This window comes from Brassica rapa, chromosome A05 (assembly GCF_000309985.2).
Source record: "Brassica rapa cultivar Chiifu-401-42 chromosome A05, CAAS_Brap_v3.01, whole genome shotgun sequence".
Taxonomy (NCBI): domain Eukaryota; kingdom Viridiplantae; phylum Streptophyta; class Magnoliopsida; order Brassicales; family Brassicaceae; genus Brassica; species Brassica rapa.
The window spans coordinates 9,893,424-9,912,705 of record NC_024799.2 but is presented as its reverse complement, the minus strand read 5'-3'; the positions used below and the strand labels follow the sequence as shown (position 1 = coordinate 9,912,705).

General features: G+C 38.2%; 4 protein-coding genes across 7 annotated transcripts; 3 read left to right on the top strand and 1 right to left on the bottom strand.

The window, feature by feature from the left end:
• Positions 1-3,232: 3,232 nt before the first annotated feature.
• On the top strand, positions 3,233-8,338 carry LOC103848519 (pectinesterase 2). Its single transcript, XM_033291110.1, has 3 exons — positions 3,233-6,484; positions 6,631-7,093; positions 7,544-8,338. Exons 1-3 carry the CDS (start codon positions 5,882-5,884, stop codon positions 8,233-8,235), a joined length of 1,758 nt encoding a protein of 585 aa, XP_033147001.1. The 5' UTR covers positions 3,233-5,881; the 3' UTR covers positions 8,236-8,338.
• A 789-nt stretch (positions 8,339-9,127) lies between these two features.
• LOC103848507 (pectinesterase 1) lies at positions 9,128-16,254 on the top strand. The gene is made up of 3 exons (XM_009125399.3): positions 9,128-9,221; positions 14,167-15,305; positions 15,393-16,254. Exons 2-3 carry the CDS (start codon positions 14,222-14,224, stop codon positions 16,067-16,069), a joined length of 1,761 nt encoding a protein of 586 aa, XP_009123647.1. The 5' UTR covers positions 9,128-9,221; positions 14,167-14,221; the 3' UTR covers positions 16,070-16,254.
• On the top strand, positions 9,237-14,003 carry LOC117133935 (glutathione S-transferase T3-like). 4 transcript variants are annotated; one of them, XM_033291129.1, is made up of 3 exons: positions 9,237-9,588; positions 11,502-11,745; positions 11,835-13,855. In XM_033291129.1, the coding sequence occupies exon 3, from the start codon at positions 12,592-12,594 to the stop codon at positions 13,849-13,851; it is 1,260 nt and encodes a 419-aa protein (XP_033147020.1). In that variant the 5' UTR covers positions 9,237-9,588; positions 11,502-11,745; positions 11,835-12,591; the 3' UTR covers positions 13,852-13,855. The 4 variants fall into 4 exon arrangements, with proteins under 4 accessions (XP_033147020.1, XP_033147022.1, XP_033147023.1 ...); XM_033291131.1 differs by having other exon boundaries at positions 11,835-13,809; XM_033291132.1 differs by lacking the exons at positions 11,502-11,745; positions 11,835-13,855 and adding exons at positions 10,635-11,098; positions 13,863-14,003 and having other exon boundaries at positions 9,299-9,588.
• A 162-nt stretch (positions 16,255-16,416) lies between the features above and the next one.
• Positions 16,417-18,408, bottom strand: LOC103848506 (proteasome subunit alpha type-5-A). Its single transcript, XM_009125398.3, has 9 exons — positions 18,148-18,408; positions 17,957-18,038; positions 17,723-17,803; positions 17,502-17,615; positions 17,309-17,410; positions 17,133-17,191; positions 16,944-17,046; positions 16,791-16,856; positions 16,417-16,705 (listed from the first exon to the last, which is right to left on the bottom strand). The coding sequence occupies exons 1-9, from the start codon at positions 18,159-18,161 to the stop codon at positions 16,613-16,615; spliced, it is 714 nt and encodes a 237-aa protein (XP_009123646.1). The 5' UTR covers positions 18,162-18,408; the 3' UTR covers positions 16,417-16,612.
• Positions 18,409-19,282: the final 874 nt, after the last annotated feature.

The window sequence follows — 19,282 nt, the reverse complement described above, 5'->3', positions numbered from 1 at the left end:
ATGTCTAATAATATAATCCCTGATAAAAAGAAAAGAAAAAAGAATTGACCGAATGATTTGGCGTAGCTGAATGTTTCTGGCGTAGTCAAAATGTGGGCGTCCAACAGGCAAAACCCGCATGGTCTTTTCCCAATAATTTTATTGTTAAAAAGCTCTTTATCGATTATCATGTTCTGTTAAAATCCTTTTCTGCCATACGTGATCACTGGTCACAGCCGGATCTGAGTTGTTTGGGGCTATACAAAAAAAATAATATATATATATATATATTAATTTTTATTTAAAAACTTAAAATTAATTACAATTTGTACTTAAATATAAATTTAATTAGATTGTTGTAAAAATAAATAAAATTAATCTAAATTACTATCATATATACAAATAATTTTAGATTTTTTAATTCTTTATGAATTTAATCATCCAAATCCAGAATTTTATTAGTTGTAGAAGGAAGAAAAAAACCCAACTCTAAGGGTGACTGGTTTTCCTGCTACCACCCGCAAACGCAGCTTTTGCGGTTGGTAGTAGTTGTTGGCGGTTTGCAACAATCACTCAAATCGCTCTAAACCACTTCAAACCGCTCCGAACCTCATAAATTCAAAAGCTGGCTCCAGTTAACGTTTGTGGTTGCGGGCGGTTGCGGGAGGGTAAATTGTTTTCTTAAAAAAACCAATATATATACAAAAGTAAAAATATTTAATAAAAAATTTAAAATTAAAATTATAAATATACTAAAATATATCTATTATATTTTAATTAATATTCTAAAATTTTATAGTAAAAATAATTTCAATAAATTTTTTAAAAATTAAAATTATAACTTTCTAAATATAAATTTTATATTTATTATAATTTTTTGATTTTTGATATTTTTATAAGTATATTAAATATAAATATTATTATTTATTATTTGACCGTTACCACATTTGGTAGTTAACTAGTCATAAGTCTCCCGCAAACGCACTAATTTTTAACCGCAGTACCAGTCATACAAATCTTTTAAAACCGCTAGAAACCGCAACCGCCCGCATCCGCAAACTCCCACAACCGCAACCACTACGTTTAAACCAGTCAGGCCCTCTGTCCCAAATATTTTTGAAAAAACTACATAGATTAACCCTCAATTTTTTGAAAAAAAAATATTTTATTACTGAACCTTTTATAATCTCCAAAATTTTAAGACCGACTCTGCAAAAAAAAAAACTTATTTCTTTACTATCAAAATATATCTCCATTCTGCTATAGGATTCATCAAGGTACGCAAGATCTCTGAAGTTTGATGCCACTAAGAGTGAAAACAGTTATTTCATACCTAACATATCGTGATATGTTCAATTTATACCCGACTTATATGACCATGCAAAAAAATACATGTATTTTTGAAAAATTTAAATAACATACATTTTTTTACTTTTTTTTGGCGAACCAGTCGCCACATCAGCTGATCAGAGAAAGAATAATCATCGGAAGAACAAAGTCACCACGAAACAAAAAGACGCATGGCTAAAGCATTAGAAGCATAACCACCAGATAAAAGATAAGAAACACCTCACAAAGTGAACAATCACATACAATGCGCTCATGCTTGCGAAGAACCACAAAACTCTAAATAGAAGAAACCAAACCTCCAAAAGACTAACTCTACACACCTACACTAAGGGATGCATGAGAAGAAGATAAACAACCTGAATGGAGGGAGGAGGAGGAGGGGAGAATGGAAGCCAACCACCAAAAAACCAAAGCTTAAGCTTAAGATCATAAATAACCTTCCAAGCGTACAAAACATACACAGAAAAAACATTTTCCAAACCTGGAGTAGCAAATATGGCGAAAGAGAGAATCACAAGAGACATGATTAGCGATAAAAGGTGCAACGAGATGAGAGAACATAAAGATAGAAAGAGACAAAATGAAATCAACAAACCGTGGAGCCATCTTCAAGCTATGAAAAAGAGCATAGAAATCAAATCACCAAAATCCCGTCTTAAAAACCAAGACGAGCAAAGACTATTGACGGCAAATCAGCGACGAAGAAAACAACATCAATGACAACTAAACTCTGACTCAATCCAATGAGATGTAGTTTCTAACTGTAACCAAAACCTAAGGAAAAAGGAACAATATTGACCGAAATAACATACAACGCCGTAAGAAAAAACAGCACAACATGAAATTAATATGTATGATCAATAACAAATACCAAATAATCTCACAGAAAAAGAAGGTGAGGAAAAACAAGAATGTGAGTCTTTTCTCAGTGATTGTGAGAAGCACTGCACACAGGAGAGGTAAACGAAATATATAGATAGTGATAGCTCAAGGTCAAAAGATGGAAGGTAGTGCAAAAAAACACCTAAATGAATAATGTTAAAAAATGTGAAAAATTAAAATACAATTTTGACGCCGTTAATCGTAGAATCGACAAAGGCCTAAGACAAAGTAATTGAAATTCAGTATGTTTTACATCAGAAACTCACTTCACCTCTAACAAGTAGTATTATACATACAACAACACATTGTTAAAAAGACAAAAACTTAATATATTAACTTATTACCTACTATTACATAACATAAAAAAATATCAAATAATGCTCTTCACAAATAAATACTGACTACATAATCACATCATAAAAAAATAATATTTAAGAACAATAAAACAATATTCCGCGTGAAGCGCAAACTAGTAAGTGATAAATTTGTTATAATGTTTCGATCCTATCAGTTATTCTTATGTTAATCTTGGTTATGTTTTTGTATATAAATTTTTTAGATCAATTGTATTTTACGAGATTGATCTTGATTATGTGGTTATGCGAATAGTTTATTTCAAGAGATTAAGAATTTGTTATATGTTAACATAAATTCTTTAAATGTAAACAACATAACCAAGATTAATCGAGATTAACACGACTGCAACACTAGCATTGAATTTTAATCATTACAACACAATCTCTTATAAGGACATTAAATAATGAAATTCAATGCTAGTGTGACAACCCATCCCGCTCACTCGGAATCCGGCTCACAGCCATACAGGGCACCGACCCCAACCCCTCCATTATGAGTTCTCTCTAACTCCATAATTAGGTTGTTGGTGAGTCTCGAACCCATGACCTCACCCTTTGACAACTCATCCTGGAGGAGTGTTGTTAAAGGGTGAGGTCATGGGTTCGAGACTCACCAACAACCTAATTATGGAGTTAGAGAGAACTCATAATGGAGGAATTGGGGTCGGTGCCCTGCAGGGCTGTGAGCCGGATTCCGAGTGAGCGGGATGGGTTGTCACATAAAAGTCTGGGTTCCAACATTCACATCATGCTCCACTCTTGCAGCATAAAGCCCACCAGTACTCTTATCCACAATCACCTTATCTTCACCAACATACTTAGTTCATGTGTGATTTGGCACTACGCCATGGAAATAGCTGGTAATCACACCGCCAGCCAAGCAGACAAAAGACCTTCCCTGAGCGATTTCCCCCTCCTCCGGAGGTGTATATGCTGCTAGATCTTTACCACTCTCTTTATCAGACACATTATCAACCACATTGCCGGCCACGTTACTCATAGGTGGAATGAGATTTACAAACTTCTTACGTCCTTGCCTCGACTTCTGCCTCTATTTTGAACCTTTATCTGCAGGACTAGCAAAGCGCTTTCTCTCCCTAGGTAAATGCAGAGCGACCGTACTTGCCGCAAGACTCACATTTCAACGGCAGCCAAGGATAGGAGACTGAGATGTCAACTTCCCTTCCATTTGAGAAACCAGAGATGATGTTAGTCAGGAGCTTCTTCGTTAAGTCAACTATGACATACAACTTCGCAACCTGGAAATTTTCCTTCTGCTCAGTTTCTGGTGCAAGAGATACCGGCTTTCCCCACTGCGGTGGCCAGTCTACTTAAGTTTTCTTTGTTGAATAACAGATACAGAACTCCCCGAAGCTCAACCGGCACAACTGCATTGGTCAGAGGCCCCTCCTCGTGAGTAAACTTAGGCGACCATGGAGCCACAAACATCGGGTATTCAACAATGTTCCAACACGTCCTCCCCAAGAGTATCTCCCTGGTTTTGACGTTCGTCACTTTTAGAAGGTATTCACCTTGCCCAACATTGTGTACAAAGATTCTCGGACCAGTCTTAGCCCATATATAATTTACTACTCCAATAATTCGTCCCATTGAAGGGCAATCACCGGGAAATCTTGCAAAGATGAACTCGCGAAACTCTTCCTTGGCTGCTGCGATGTTATCATCCGGGATGAGGACAAACGGAGCACACGAGACATGTTCTACTGGCGTGCCTATCTCTTCCAAAGTTGCACTCTTTAAGAAGACTAGCATACCTCTTTACTCCAGCAGCTTCATTCGAGCGCACATCCTGACGCAGTGAGCTCTCATCTGAATTGATTATAGGAATGACTCCCGTAGATACCTCTTCACCAATGATAGCGGGAGTAGAAGTGTTATCAGCAACCGTACTGGTGATAACTGCAGTCAGACCCAACGATAAGACCGGAATTGGGGAGACAGGAGAAACAACTACGAAATCCGTAGAAAAAGTAGAACTGGTGGGATTAACAACCTCCTTAGCTTTAGTTTTTGTCATTTTTACCACTTTGGTGGTGGTTACAGCATCAGCACATGGAGCACTGGCGAGAGATGATGACTTCTTCAACGACTTTACGAAAATGGACGATTTCATGGAGCTCTAAAGACGAACCATTTTAGAAGATCTATTGAAGGACCGATTATGCTTCTTCTTTTTTTTTTTTAGGTGGCATGACAGAGGAGAGGGAGACAATGTTTTTACTACATGCTGACATCTAGTTTTTTATACAACAAAAAAAGCTTTTTATACAACACTGCTAAATATGAAAATGGAATATTACCCTATTATAAAATCAAGAAAATAATATTCCTGTTGTTTCATATTTTTTTCTGTTTTGAATGTTGTCGCTACATACCGTGTACTTTAAGTATGTAGTTTATTTCTTAACGATACTTAAGCATGTAGGTTACATCAATATATAGCCCCAATGACATGTTTTGAAACATTTGTCGTTACCAATAACATCTAAAATATTCGTTTTCCTAGCATAAATTCCGGGAACAGCATGTGATGAAGGGATATATTTTACATTTGATTTTAGTTAATTATTACTACTAATAAACAAAGAAAAATTATTCTATTTCATAGTTATAAATTCATTAAAGGTCGATTTCGGTGTGTGTAACTAAAAACAGATGGACACTTTCATTCAAATATTATTCATATAGTAATTATGAAAATTTATTATGTTAACGTGGACAAGAGTAGTCGCTTCTTCCTCCTTGGAAATAAAAATAACGCATGTTCATACGAATCGAGAAAAAAATAGTACAGTACATTCAAAATCCTCAGAATAAACAAAAACGAATTTCCCTCTCTAACGATTTTTTTTACCACTATATCTTATATACCGAAGTCTAGAAATGTCCGTGCGCGTCACCTTGCAAAGGTGCTCAATCACGTGAGGTTAGCTCATCCTATGTAAACTGTTTTGATCCTTATTACTAAATAGCTATTGAGGCTGGTCAAGTCAAGTAGAAGCAAATTTAATTAAATCTATACTTTAAATGTAAAAAATATGAATTCAAGATAATTTGTAACTTTTATACGAGATCATTAATTTTATAATAGTATGATATCAAAAGTGGGCCTAAGGGAGATTGAAAATGATCAGCTCAAATAATTAAAATTTTAATATACATAAAAAGCAAGCAAGTAAAACAACATTTCAAAATAAAATAATAAAAATATAACCATTTCATCTCAAAATTCAATATATAAACCCTCTTCCACCATCTTCTACTTCCTCACAAACAACATTTCCCACACAAAAATGGCACCAATAAAAGATCTCATATCCAAGTTCTCAGATTTCAAGAACAACAAGAAACTTATTATCTCCTCCGCCGTCTTAGCTTTGGTGCTATTTTCCGCCGTCGTTGGAATCGCCGTAACAAAATCTAACCAAACCAAAAACCAAAAAATCCCAACGCTAACTCCTACATCACACGCCGTTTTAAAGTCCGTTTGCAGCTCAACCCTTTACCCGGAGCTCTGTTTCTCCGCCGTGGCAGCCACCGGGAAAAAGTTGACGTCAGATAAGGACGTCATTGAAGCGTCGCTGAACCTAACCACAAACGCCGTGAAACACAATTACTTCGCCGTCAAGAAGCTTATCACTAAAAGAAAAGGCTTGACGGCGCGTGAGGTAACAGCGCTTCATGATTGTTTGGAGATTATTGATGAGACGTTAGATGAGCTTCACGTGGCGCTGGAGGATCTTGATCAGTATCCTAAAGGAAAATCTCTGAGGAAACATGCTGATGATCTGAAAACCCTAATTAGCTCAGCCATTACTAACCAAGGGACTTGCCTTGACGGCTTCTCTTACGACAAAGCAGATCGGAAACTTCGCAAGGCCTTATTGAAGGGGCAGGTACACAAATTTAATATAAAGTTTAAATAAATATTTAAAATTAAATAGAGGTAAATGTATGAACTTATTATGCATTTATATACAGCATTTCTTTCAAACGAATAAAAACAAAATGTTACAGCTTATCAATGAACCGACCAAAACAGGTACATGTGGAGCACATGTGTAGTAACGCATTAGCAATGATCAAGAACATGACAGAAACCGACATAGCCAACTTCGAGCTGAAAGACAAGTCCAGCTCCACCAACAACCGCAAACTCAAAGAGGAGCTTACAGGCGACTTAGACGGAGAAGGCTGGCCAAACTGGTTATCCATCGGAGACAGAAGGCTTCTTCAAGGGTCAACGGGGGTTAATGCAGACGCCACGGTGGCGGCTGATGGAAGCGGTGACTTTACGACGGTTGCGGCGGCTGTAGCAGCTGCGCCGGAGAAGAGTAATAAGAGGTATGTGATACATATAAAAGCAGGAGTTTATAGAGAGAATGTGGAAGTGTCGAAGAAGAAGAAGAATATAATGTTTTTAGGAGATGGTCGAGGAAAGACTATTATCACCGGAAAAAGAAACGTCGTTGATGGAAGCACCACTTTCCACTCAGCTACAGTTGGTATGTACTCTCTCTCTGAATCTAAATAATTGATGTTTCTGTTTTTGTTTTCTATTAAAATCAATTATTCTAAATTTAAAGTAATACATTTAATTTTAAAATAAAATATAACTAAGTTAGAAAATATAAGTGGTAAATTTTTATTAGAAAAATAATAAAACATTAAACTAATTAAAAGAATACTCAGAAATAATAAACAAAAAGTGCATATTTATTTTGTTTAGTAAGTACATGTGAAAAATCTAAAACATTAACTTTTTAATATTCCAATTATTCATTTTTCTTTTTTAAAATTCTTCATCATGAAACTTTTAACAAATTTAATGTTTTTTTTATAATTTTATAAAATTCCAAAATAGTACTTTCGAGGACTTTCGGTATATGTATCATGTAACATCACATGAGAGACATTTTCACGTTAATTTATGTTTTGTTTTCTCGTGAATGTAGCTGCCGTTGGTGAAAGATTCTTAGCGCGTGATATCACGTTCCAAAACACGGCTGGTCCGTCAAAGCATCAAGCTGTGGCTCTCCGGGTCGGGTCAGACTTCTCGGCTTTCTACAACTGTGACATGTTAGCTTATCAAGACACACTTTACGTTCACTCCAACCGTCAGTTCTTTGTCAAATGTCACATAGCTGGAACCGTTGATTTCATCTTCGGAAATGCAGCCGCGGTTTTACAAGACTGTGTTATAAACGCACGCAGACCGAACTCCAACCAGAAAAACATGGTCACGGCTCAGGGCCGGTCCGACCCGAACCAAAACACTGGTATTGTGATTCAGAACTGTAAGATTGGTGCCACGTCGGATCTTATGGCCGTGAAAGGAAGTTTTTCGACGTATCTTGGCCGTCCTTGGAAACAATATTCAAGGACAGTGATAATGCAGTCGGATATATCCGACGTGATCCGACCCGAAGGATGGCTTGAGTGGAGTGGAGATTTTGCGTTGGATACTCTGACTTATAGAGAGTATTTGAATAGAGGAGCAGGGTCTGGAACTGCAAATAGAGTAAAGTGGAAGGGTTATCAGGTGATTACAAATGTAACAGAGGCTCAGCAGTATACGGCTGGTCAGTTTATTGGTGGTGAAGGCTGGTTAGGTTCGACCGGTTTCCCTTTCTCGCTAAGTCTTTGATATTTTTATCATTTGAATTATTAATTTATGTTCCATTATTAATCAATAAACTATGAATTTGATAAAGTTACTCTTATAAGGTTAATCCATGGCAAAGTTAGCATACCTAGTTTTATCTTCTCATATCAATATCAATTTTCATGTCATTCTCCTGAACCAAGGCAAGGTTCAACCTATAAACCCGGGTAGAATGAAACCGACTTAAACCAAACCAAACCGAGATTCAAACTTTATAAACTCCATTAATGGAATAAAATTAACACACAGCTCCGGAGTGATATAGTTTCAAAGCCTACATAACTGGATAATACCGGATTGATTAACTGGTTCGGATTCATCAAATAATATAACCAGGACTCATGTGTTCGGAGCCCAATCTTGGTGCTGTCACTTGTCGGATTTAAGGCCTCAATAGATTTAGATGGACCACTTGTTAGACATGCACATGGCCATTTCAATGTTGCAAGATAATCTTCTTTTTTGTATACAGTTTTCTTCTTGTTTGTATTCATTTTCATGTTGTATTATTCTTCTTTCCAATGTGTATACTTGAAAATTTTACCAGTAGTCACTTGAATGTGTTCCTCCCTTTGGTCCTACTACGAAATAAAGGGATTTGACTTCTGACTTATTTTGGGTTATTACACTTTAATATGAACTTTAATTATGCGTTATGAATGGGGTTTAGAAGAGACATGGTATTGTTGCACTTGATTGGATAGACAAAAAAGGTTGCGTAAATGGAGATTAGTATAGTTTATAATAAAGTTACGTAATTAAATAGTTAAAACTTAATCATGAATCTCCCACATGCAAATAGATCAACTGTCACACACGCGCACACACCAAGAAAGCACCATGGAGCTAGCGAAGTCACATTCAATATATTCACACTTTTGCTTGGTTCCACTCTTCTTTATAAAAGACAACAAACAACACATGTTCCTCTGACAGAACAACAACAGAACACAAAAATAAACTTTGTAGTAAGAGCAACATTATCGGGCGGCCCTTGGCCCGTCCCGAACACTATTTGGGCTAAAAAGAAAATCAAAAAGAAAAGATTTTGTTTGGTCCGGGCCTTAATTAAGGTCTTTTTTGACGCGTCCCGTGAGCAACGTGGCAGCACAGGAGAGGGAGATGTAAACGAAGTCGATGAAACCTATTCCGTGTGTTTCTCCTCTTTTGTCGAAACTGAAGCGAAATCGATTCACCGCTGTCGATCTGATTCGCCTCAATCCGCTTCTCCTCGATCCGTTTCTCTTCGCTCTGTTTCCTCTCCGACATCGATTCAGTCCACCTCCGAACAGTTTCCTTTGGACATCGATTCAGAGTCGACCCAAACTTGGGAAGGTATGTGTCTAACCTCCATTGTAATTTTGAGAAACCGAGTAGGGGTGTGTAGATTCAATGGTTGTTTGTTGTTTGGTTGTTTGTTGATTAAATGATTGATTTGATTCGCTCTTCTCGTTCGTTGTTTGATATGCTCCGCTCTTGTGATTGAAGTGGTTGTGAACGGAATAGATATATAAAAATGTATTGATTCGTTGGTTCTTTGATGCTTGCAAAAACTTTAAGATTGAATGGCTGTGAATGAAAACTCGTATAGATTGATCGATAATTCGTATAGCTTCTAAGCTCGGGTCTTCTGTATATATTTGATGTAATGGTTGTTTCATAATTAATATTCGTATAGCTTTATTGAAAATTCGTATAGCTTCTGTACCTTTCAAAATCGGATAGGTTGATAGAATTATTTGGTCTGTTATCAGTTAAAATTTGAAGTATTTTAAACAACTTAGAATTATGGTTTACATCTCTTCACTCTTTACTCAACTAGAGTGACACCTCCTTAATTTCACTCTTTACTCTAGTAGACTCACACTTCTTTACGTCTTTACTGAACTAGACAAACTAGTTCTACTGTCGTCGTTACTTGAAACCGTAGATAGGTTAGTAATAAGTTCAGATTAGACATATATGGTTTATGGTTAGTCTTTATGTAGAAACTTAATACTCTTCACCAGCTAATATTAAACTCCCATCTCAATCCCCTTAAATATACACACCTGCCTTCTCTCTTCTATCCATCTCCTAATCTACAACTCTCTCTCAAATATTTATCTTGTAAAAGTCGTATGGGTTCAAGAAATTTTCAAAGTCAGTCCTCTAGTTACGTAGGACTGCTTAACAGTCAACAAGGAAGTCGTGTGAATGAAAACTTTCCATATGAAAGTTTTCATTCAACTGTCAACTTTGGAGAATCGGAGATCCCTCCCTTTAGTTCACAACAAGCTGAACAGACGGCAGTAGACACATCAGTGGACCGTAATGCTAGACGCAAATGGGGCACAGCTGATGACGCGGTTCTAATCTCTGCTTGGCTTAACACTTCGAAGGATGCCGTTGTTGGAAATGAGCAGAAGTTGGGGGCCTTCTGGAAACGGGTTGGAGATTATTATGCTGCAAGTCCTCATGGGCAACAGGAGGGTGAAAAGAGAGGGGATCTTACTTGTAAGAAGAGATGGCACAGAATAAACGATCAAGTTACAAAGTTCTGTGGGGCTTACTCCGCGGCAGAGAGACAAATTGGGAGTGGTGAGAGTGACACTGATGTTCTAAAGAAGGCTCACGACATCTTCTACTCAGATCAGCAAAGCAAGTTTACACTTGAGCATGCTTGGTGCGTGTTGCGCTTTGAACAAAAATGGCTTAGCCTCAACACTCCTAAAGCCACTCACACTTCAAAGAGGAAGGATGGTGAGACAGATACAAGCGCCGCTGTCCCTGATCACGAAATCCGGCCTGAAGGTTGCAAGGCGGCTAAACAAAAAAGGTCGACTGTTCAAGGCAAGTCTGTTGCTGAGTATACAACCATATGGGAAATGAAGAAAGAGGATTTGGCTACGCAGGAGAGACTGTCCAAGCTAGCTATACTTGACACTCTCCTTGCGAGGAAAGAACCATTAAGTGAGGCGGAGGAGGTTGTGAAGAATAAGTTGCTAGCCAAGTATTTCTGAAAGATTAGGATCTAATCTTATAAGTCTCTGTTTTAAAATCCATGTTTTAGTTCTCTGTTATAATGTAGTTCATGCGGCTCTTATTAATAATAACAATGTCTTTTTTATGTTCTTTCTGGTCTTCTCTTGCGGGTCTTGTTTATATGTCGTATGCAACCACAAAAATTACTATGTGTATCTAATAATTACTTGCGTGTTTTGCTTATATGTCGTCGAGTATTTAATAATCAATATGTGTTTATGCAGGTAGACATAAACATGGGACTCCACAGCTACAGCCAGCCTTCGCAGTCTGACGATATATTTTGCAACTCAGAGGACGGTAGCTTCAGCGAGATGGAAGATCTCATTCGACGTGACCAAGCTGAGTTAAGCTTACACGCTAGTTCACAGGTTCAGTATCCTCCTCAACCAGAGGTTGAGTTTGGCATCCCACAAACTTGTTACTGCGGTGCTAAGCCTCTCCTTGCAACATCTCGGACTGATCCAGGTTAAGTAAAATCTCGTCTAGTCTTGTAAAGGGTAATCACCTCCTGATATACTGTCTTCTTCATAGTCTTGCGTGTGTGTTCACCACAGGTAGACGAATCTACACATGTGAGAACGTGGACGATGGAGAGTGCCATGTTTGGAAATGGTGGGATGAAGCCATGATGGAAGAGATGCGAGCCCGAGATCGACATGTGATTCAGCTAGAGGAAAAGGTGGACAATCTTTCACTTTGCAGTGACATCGAGACTGACCAGCGACTGGTTAGAGTTGAGAAAATGGTGGGTGATATAGGAAAGGAACAATCCAAGCTTAGGCTGGGATTTGAGTACTTTGTAAGTGCAATGATTGTGGTGACAGTTTTACTTGGAATTGTGCTGATGGTTAAGTAAATGAAGATGGTGATGTATTGAACTATATGTAATATGATGTATGGACTTCGAACTTTATGTAATATGATGTATTGACTATGACTTCTCTCAATCGTATTATGTCTTGTAATGTATCAGACTTTATAGTGTAAGTGTTTTGTTATGTAGTTTTTTTGCATTTTAACGCATAGATTTGCATGGCCACAGAAACAGGTTGCGTTGATTTCAAATATACAATTATATCAGAACATGTACTTTCCATTGTTTGTTTGTATCACGGGAAAGAAAGCTTTAAGTCACAAGATGAGATGAGAGTCACGAGATGAACTAAAGACCAATTATAAATAAGACACTTCTTCTTTCATAAACACTTGTACTTCTCTTTACATTCATATCTTCTTCTTTCTTTCATAACTTCGTTTTTCATAAACACTTCCACTTCTCCTTGTTTCATTCCTTTAAATTTCTTTTTAAAAATGGCATCTTCTTCCCATTATCATTACCATAGAGGAGGTGATGATAATGCATTTGAAGGCGTATTTGATGATATATTTGAAGATCTCGAAGCTATTCCCGAACCAAAAGAGCGAAAAAAACGTATTTTTATCGAGAGAAATCGGGAAGAAGGCCACAACAACCTTTGGAATGATTATTTTAGCGACACTCCAACATATCCTCACAATTTGTTCCGCCGACGATTTCGAATGAACAAGTCATTGTTCTTATATATTGTGCATCGTCTCTCTACTGAAGTTGAGTATTTTAAACCCAAAGAAGATGCAACCGGACGGTCTGGTTTATCGCCTCTCCAGAAATGTACCGCAGCAATTCGTCAATTGGCGTATGGTGGTGGAGCTGATCCCGTAGACGAATATATACGACTTGCTGAAACAACATCTCGTAAATGTTTGCACGAATTTACCGCCGGAATAATCCACTTGTTTGCCGATGAATACCTCAGACGTCCCACAGTGGAGGATCTTCGGAGACTACTCCATGAGGGTGAAGAACGGGGATTTCCCGGAATGATTGGAAGCATCGACTGTATGCATTGGGAGTGGAAGAATTGCCCCACTGCCTGGAAAGGAATGTATTCACGAGGAACCGGAAAACCAACAATTGTGTTGGAGGCCGTTGCTTCATATGACCTCTGGATATGGCACGCTTTCTTTGGCGCTCCAGGTACTTTGAACGATCTTAATATTCTGGATAGATCACCTGTTTTTGATGAAATTATTAACGGGAAAGCTCCCCAAGTAAACTACTATGTCAACGGAAGGGAATACAATTTGGCGTATTATCTGACAGATGGTATCTATCCAAAATGGGCGACTTTTATTCAGTCTATACGACTGCCACAGGGTGCAAAAAATTCTTTATTTGCTACGCGTCAAGAATCCGTTCGAAAAGATGTCGAGCGGGCCTTTGGGGTCCTCCAAGCTAGGTTCGCCGTTGTTAGAAATCCTTCTAATCTATGGGATAAAAACAAAATATCGAATATTATGCGAGCATGTCTCATACTCCATAATATGATTGTCCAAGATGAACGGAATTCAGATACTCTTGAAGAATTTCAAGATGACGATTTTACTTTTACCGTCAAAAAGGCTAAAAAACCCGGCAATATAATTGCTCGTCGTAAAGAAGTTCGGGATCCACATATCCATCAACAATTAAAAGAAGATTTGATTGAACATATATGGGATAAATTTGGACATCTTCCAAATTACATATAATGTGTTTTTGTTTTCTATGATTTAAATAAAATGTTTCTCTTATTTTATTTATGCATTTTGTAATTTTTTTCCACTCCTTTGTATTTTAATTTTCATGTTCTACGTATTTTAATTTTCAACTTTTCTTTATAATGTCATAAGTTATTCGATAATTTGTCTTCAATTAATAAAAAAAAATTAATTCACTAAGGGACTTTCATAAGTCCCACCAATAATCTAATTTCTAAGGGAAAATCCCTAAATATGACCTTAACTCACAAATAACCTTAAAATATTCTAAGGGCCAAAAAATCAAGTCCCACCTATAATGTTGCTCTAAGAACCCAGAAACCAAAAAAAGGAGCTTGCTTTAGGCCACTTATAGAAGATTATGGATTCAGTGACATCCTTCAAAGGATATGGAAAAGTAGACGAAGCTCAAGATCTAGCGTTAAAGAAGAAGACAAGAAAACGTCTGATTCTCCTAACCGTCTCCGGCGTAATCCTCGTCGCGGTGATAATCGGCGCCGTGGTCGGCACCGTGGTCCACAACAAAAACAAGAACTCAACCGAGCCAACACCGAGCTCACCTCCCGAGTTAACACCATCCACATCGCTTAAAACCATTTGCAGCGTGACACGTTACCCCGAATCTTGCTTCAACAGTATCTCAAAGCTTCCATCTTCCAACACAACAGATCCAGAGGTTCTGTTTAAGCTCTCTTTGAAGGTAATCATCGACGAGCTCGATGGGATTTCCGATTTACCGGAGAAGCTATCGACGGAGACGGAGGACGAGAGGATCAAATCCGCGCTAAGGGTATGTGGGAATCTGATCGAAGACGCGTTAGATCGGCTCAACGACACCGTTTCGTCAATGGACGCGTCTGAAGACGGGAGCAAGAAGACTCTAAACTCATCGAGAATCAACGATCTCAAGACTTGGCTTAGCGCAACCGTGACGGATCACGAGACGTGTTTCGACGCGATAGACGAGTTAGCTACGAACAATACGGAGTACGCGAACTCGACGATCACGAAGCAGCTCAAATCCGCGATGAGCAGCTCCACCGAGTTCGCGAGCAACAGCCTGGCCATCGTGTCGAAGATCCTCGCCGCGATAAGCGACTTCGGGATTCCGATTCACGGAAGGAGACGGCTCTTGATGAGTCAGCAGCCCCCGGAGTGGGCGCGGCGGAGGCTGTTACAGACGGAGGGTCTGAAGCCTGATGTGACGGTGGCGGCTGATGGAAGCGGAGATGTGACTACGGTGAACGAAGCGGTGGCGATGGTGCCGAAGAAGAGCTTGAAGATGTTTGTGATCTATGTGAAAGCTGGGAGGTACGTTGAGAATGTGGTGATGGATAAGGGTAAGTGGAATGTTATGATCTACGGCGACGGGAAAGATAAAACTATTATCGCCGGCGGGAAGAACTTCATCGACGGGACTCCGACTTATGAAACGGCGACGTTTGGTAAGTTAAGTTATCCTTCTTTATTAAGACATTCGTTATGAAACGGTGGCGTTTTGGTTTATTTTTGGTTTTTTTTTTTACTTGTAGCTATACAAGGCAAAGGATTTATAATGAAGGACATCGCGATCATAAACACCTCCGGAGCAGCGAAACACCAGGCGGTGGCGTTCCGATCAGGCTCCGACTTCTCCGTTTATTACCAATGCTCCTTCGACGGTTTCCAAGACACGCTCTACCCTCACTCCAACCGCCAGTTCTACCGCAACTGCGACGTCACCGGCACCATCGACTTCATCTTCGGAAGCGCCGCCGTGGTTTTCCAAGACTGCAAGATCATGCCACGTCAGCCTCTCGGGAACCAGTTCAACACCATAACGGCTCAGGGGAAGAAAGACCCGAACCAGAACTCAGGCATGTCGATCCAGCGATGCACTATCTCCGCCAACGGGAATGTGACCGCTCCGACGTATCTTGGCCGGCCGTGGAAGGATTTTTCCACGACGGTGATTATGGAGACGGAGATTGGACCGGTGGTTAAAGCTACCGGGTGGATGTCGTGGGTTAACGGCGTTGATCCGCCGGCGAGTATTGTGTACGGTGAGTACAAGAATACGGGTCCTGGTTCGGATGTGGCAATGAGAGTTAAATGGGCTGGGTATAAAGCGGTTATGACGGCGGATGAGGCAGCTAAGTTTACGGTGGCAACGCTTTTACATGGCGGTGATTGGATACCGGCCACGGGAGTGACCCATCAGCTATCTTGATTTTAGTGAGATTATGATTGATTACTTGGATTTTATAGATTTTGTTTTATATGTGAGAACATCCGGTTTCGATCTACTTTTTAAATTTGTTTGACACGGTTGTATGGTCTGTATTTTGTCCAACTGAGTTGTACTTTGTGATATGAGATAATAGTTGAAGTTTTATAATCCGAGAATTTACTAAATTATACGTTTGGTTGTTTGGATATTTATTCGGATGCTGGTAAGGTTTTTGAATTCATTTTATATATATGCATTTATATTTTTCCGAGTTTTATATAATTTAGTTTTAAATTTACTTTGATATGCGATCGGTTTTAGTGATGTGTAAAACCCCTTCTGAATCCGAATTTCCAAAACAAGTGCTAAAGATGGAAAAATTTGAGCCACAAATCCATCCGAGAGGTTATAGAATGACATGGGAGATAAAAGATTCTCTTACACAAGAGACTAAACTTGTCTCATTAAACATCAGTCTCTAACAGACAAAATGAAAGAAAGCCACTTGGTGTCAATATTCGAAGTAGACGCAAAGCATCTTCCTCAAAGACGACTGATGACTGCTTCAACTTCTTGTGGAGTGTAGAGATGGTACGCTGGAGCTACCTTGGCAATGTCCACATTATTTGGAGTCACCTAAACACAGACCAGACCCATTTATTAGATGGGATCAAAAACTTTGGTAAACTGTGTAAAAAGTTCTGGATTGAAAAGTTTATACCTTTTCTTCCATAACTTGCTTGAGGATAGATACAGCGATCGTCTCAGCTTCACTGAGCGACAGATCCTGCAACAAAGATTAAAAAAAAAAGCTAAAGTTATTGTGTAACAATTAGATTGGGGAATTAATTACTGTATAGAATTCTCAAGTTACTTTGTTGAATTGCTCTTGAAGAGAACTATCAGCTCCTTCTGAGCCTGAACCAATCGCCTTTGCATTGCACTGCCAGAACGTTCCAGACGGGTCCGTGTAGTACCTGTATCAAGCCCAAGTCGTTTGACAAATGTGATCAACTGACTTACCAACAAGTGAAGAGAAAGCATTAGTGAATTAAATACTTACAAGCTCGGTCCGTTTTCATCATGACCAGCAATGAGAAGAGAGACTCCAAATGGCCGAGACTGTAATAACATGGATGTCAGTACTCATGTAATGTTGAAATAAGGATTATATATCGGTCTAACCCAAGAGACGTGTGAAAGAAACTAGAGACTACAGTTTGAGTATCAAGTTATTACCATTGATTCTTCATCTCCTTCACCAAACCGTAAAGCCAGATCACACAGCGCTTGCGTGGTGGACTCTACAGTCATTGGCTCACCATACGAGAATCTGTGGTTCTGTACATCAGAAAACTCAAGCAGTCAATAACGTAAAAGGTCTTGTAACGTTTAAAGGAAGAATAAAAAAAGAAAGAAAGAGAAACCTCACTTGAGTTTCAACTCTTGCATGCTCAACAAGAGTACGCGCATCAGCAATTAAGCCGCTCATGGCACAGCCAATATGGTCATCAATTTCCATAATCTTCTCCACACTGCTCGGCTCCTGAACATTTCAAATTTAGTAGTTTAACACCATAAGTAACAAACTAGCCATCCACTCTCCAGATTCAATTTGTTAAATAAAAATATTGAGAATGTAAGAAGGCAAACCAGCAAAGGGGAGGTGATACGCTTCTCGACAGCAAGCACAACTCCCTCCTTAGTCTTTACTCCAATTGCAGTAGAACCAAGCTGCAGGAGTTCCACACTCATGAGAGAGACTCAAGAAATATAATACGAACACAACTGAAAATCCCCAACTACAGCGAGCAATGGTCTAAAAGCAGCCAAAGAAAACACATTTCTTCAAACTTTTATAGGCTCTCCTATTTATCAATGAGCTACCTTGATAGCTTCAATGGCATACTCGACTTGGAATAGCCTTCCTTCAGGAGAAAAAGTGTTGACTCCTCTGTCGTACTCGGTCCTTCCGACAACAACAACAACATCACAAATCACCATAAGCAAAAACCCAACAATTGAAACATAAAAAAGGAAGAAACTTTAAGTAAACCCAGAAGATAGACAAGACAGACCTTGTGAGAAACATCTTCTTCTTCGATCTGTAAAACCTTATCAGTTATCACCAACAGAATCAAAACCTTAGAAAAATTAACAGATCTGGATGAATGTAAGAACTCGGGAACAAAAGAAAGGGAGTGTAATCAAGGAAGAACTTGTTGAGATTAGATAATCATAGCAGCTGATTGATTGATCGGCGAATCGAAGAAACTGAGATGCTTTGTACAAGTTCACTACTTGAACAACAAGTTAGATGGATCCCAAACCCGTCGTTTTAAAATGGGCTTTCATAGGCCTAACTATCTTATTCATTGGCCACAAGTAGGCCCTACCTTTTTGCTCTTAATTTTGATAATGAGCTGGAGTTTTAGTTGGGTTATTGGTAGGATTTAAAATGAGAAAAAGACTATGATAGCACCAAACCAAGTTTTTGTTCTCAAAGTAGCATTCAAGGTTCAAAGTCACAAAAATAGGTTTTATTAAAGAGGTAAATATACACTTATACCCCTTGGGTTAATTAATCTTAACCTTAGGGTTTAGAGTTAAGGGGTGGGGTTTTGGAATTAGGGTTTAAAATTTTATTAAAAATAAATACTAAAATAAAAAATAAAAATTTTAAAAATAGTTTCAAAAAGTATTTTTAAATTATAAAAAGAAAATTAAAAAAAAAATTTCAAAAAAAAAATTATAAACATTTCGAATCTGAAAACATATAATCTGAAACTATAAAAAAATTTTTATTTTTATTTTATTTTTATTTCTTTTATTTTATTTATTTTTATTTATTTTTGTTTGTTTATTTAATTTTAAACCAATGGTATTAGGGATATTTTACCCTTTAATGAATGTCATTTTTGTGACTTTCTCTTTCTAGTGCTATTTTTGAGACATAAACTTCAAAAGGTGCTATTATTGACAATTGCCCATTTAAAATTGTGAGGATTGGTAACTTTTTTTATTTTTCAAAACCACCTATTATTAACTTTTTAGTGATTTATAATAGAGAAAAAGACCAAAATAGCACTAAATCAAGTTTTTGTTCACAAACTAGCACTCAAGGCCAAAAGTCACAAAAATAGCACTCAAGGGGTGGAGTTTAGGGTTTAGAATTTAGGGTTTAGAGTTTAGGTTTTAGGGTTTAGAGTTGAA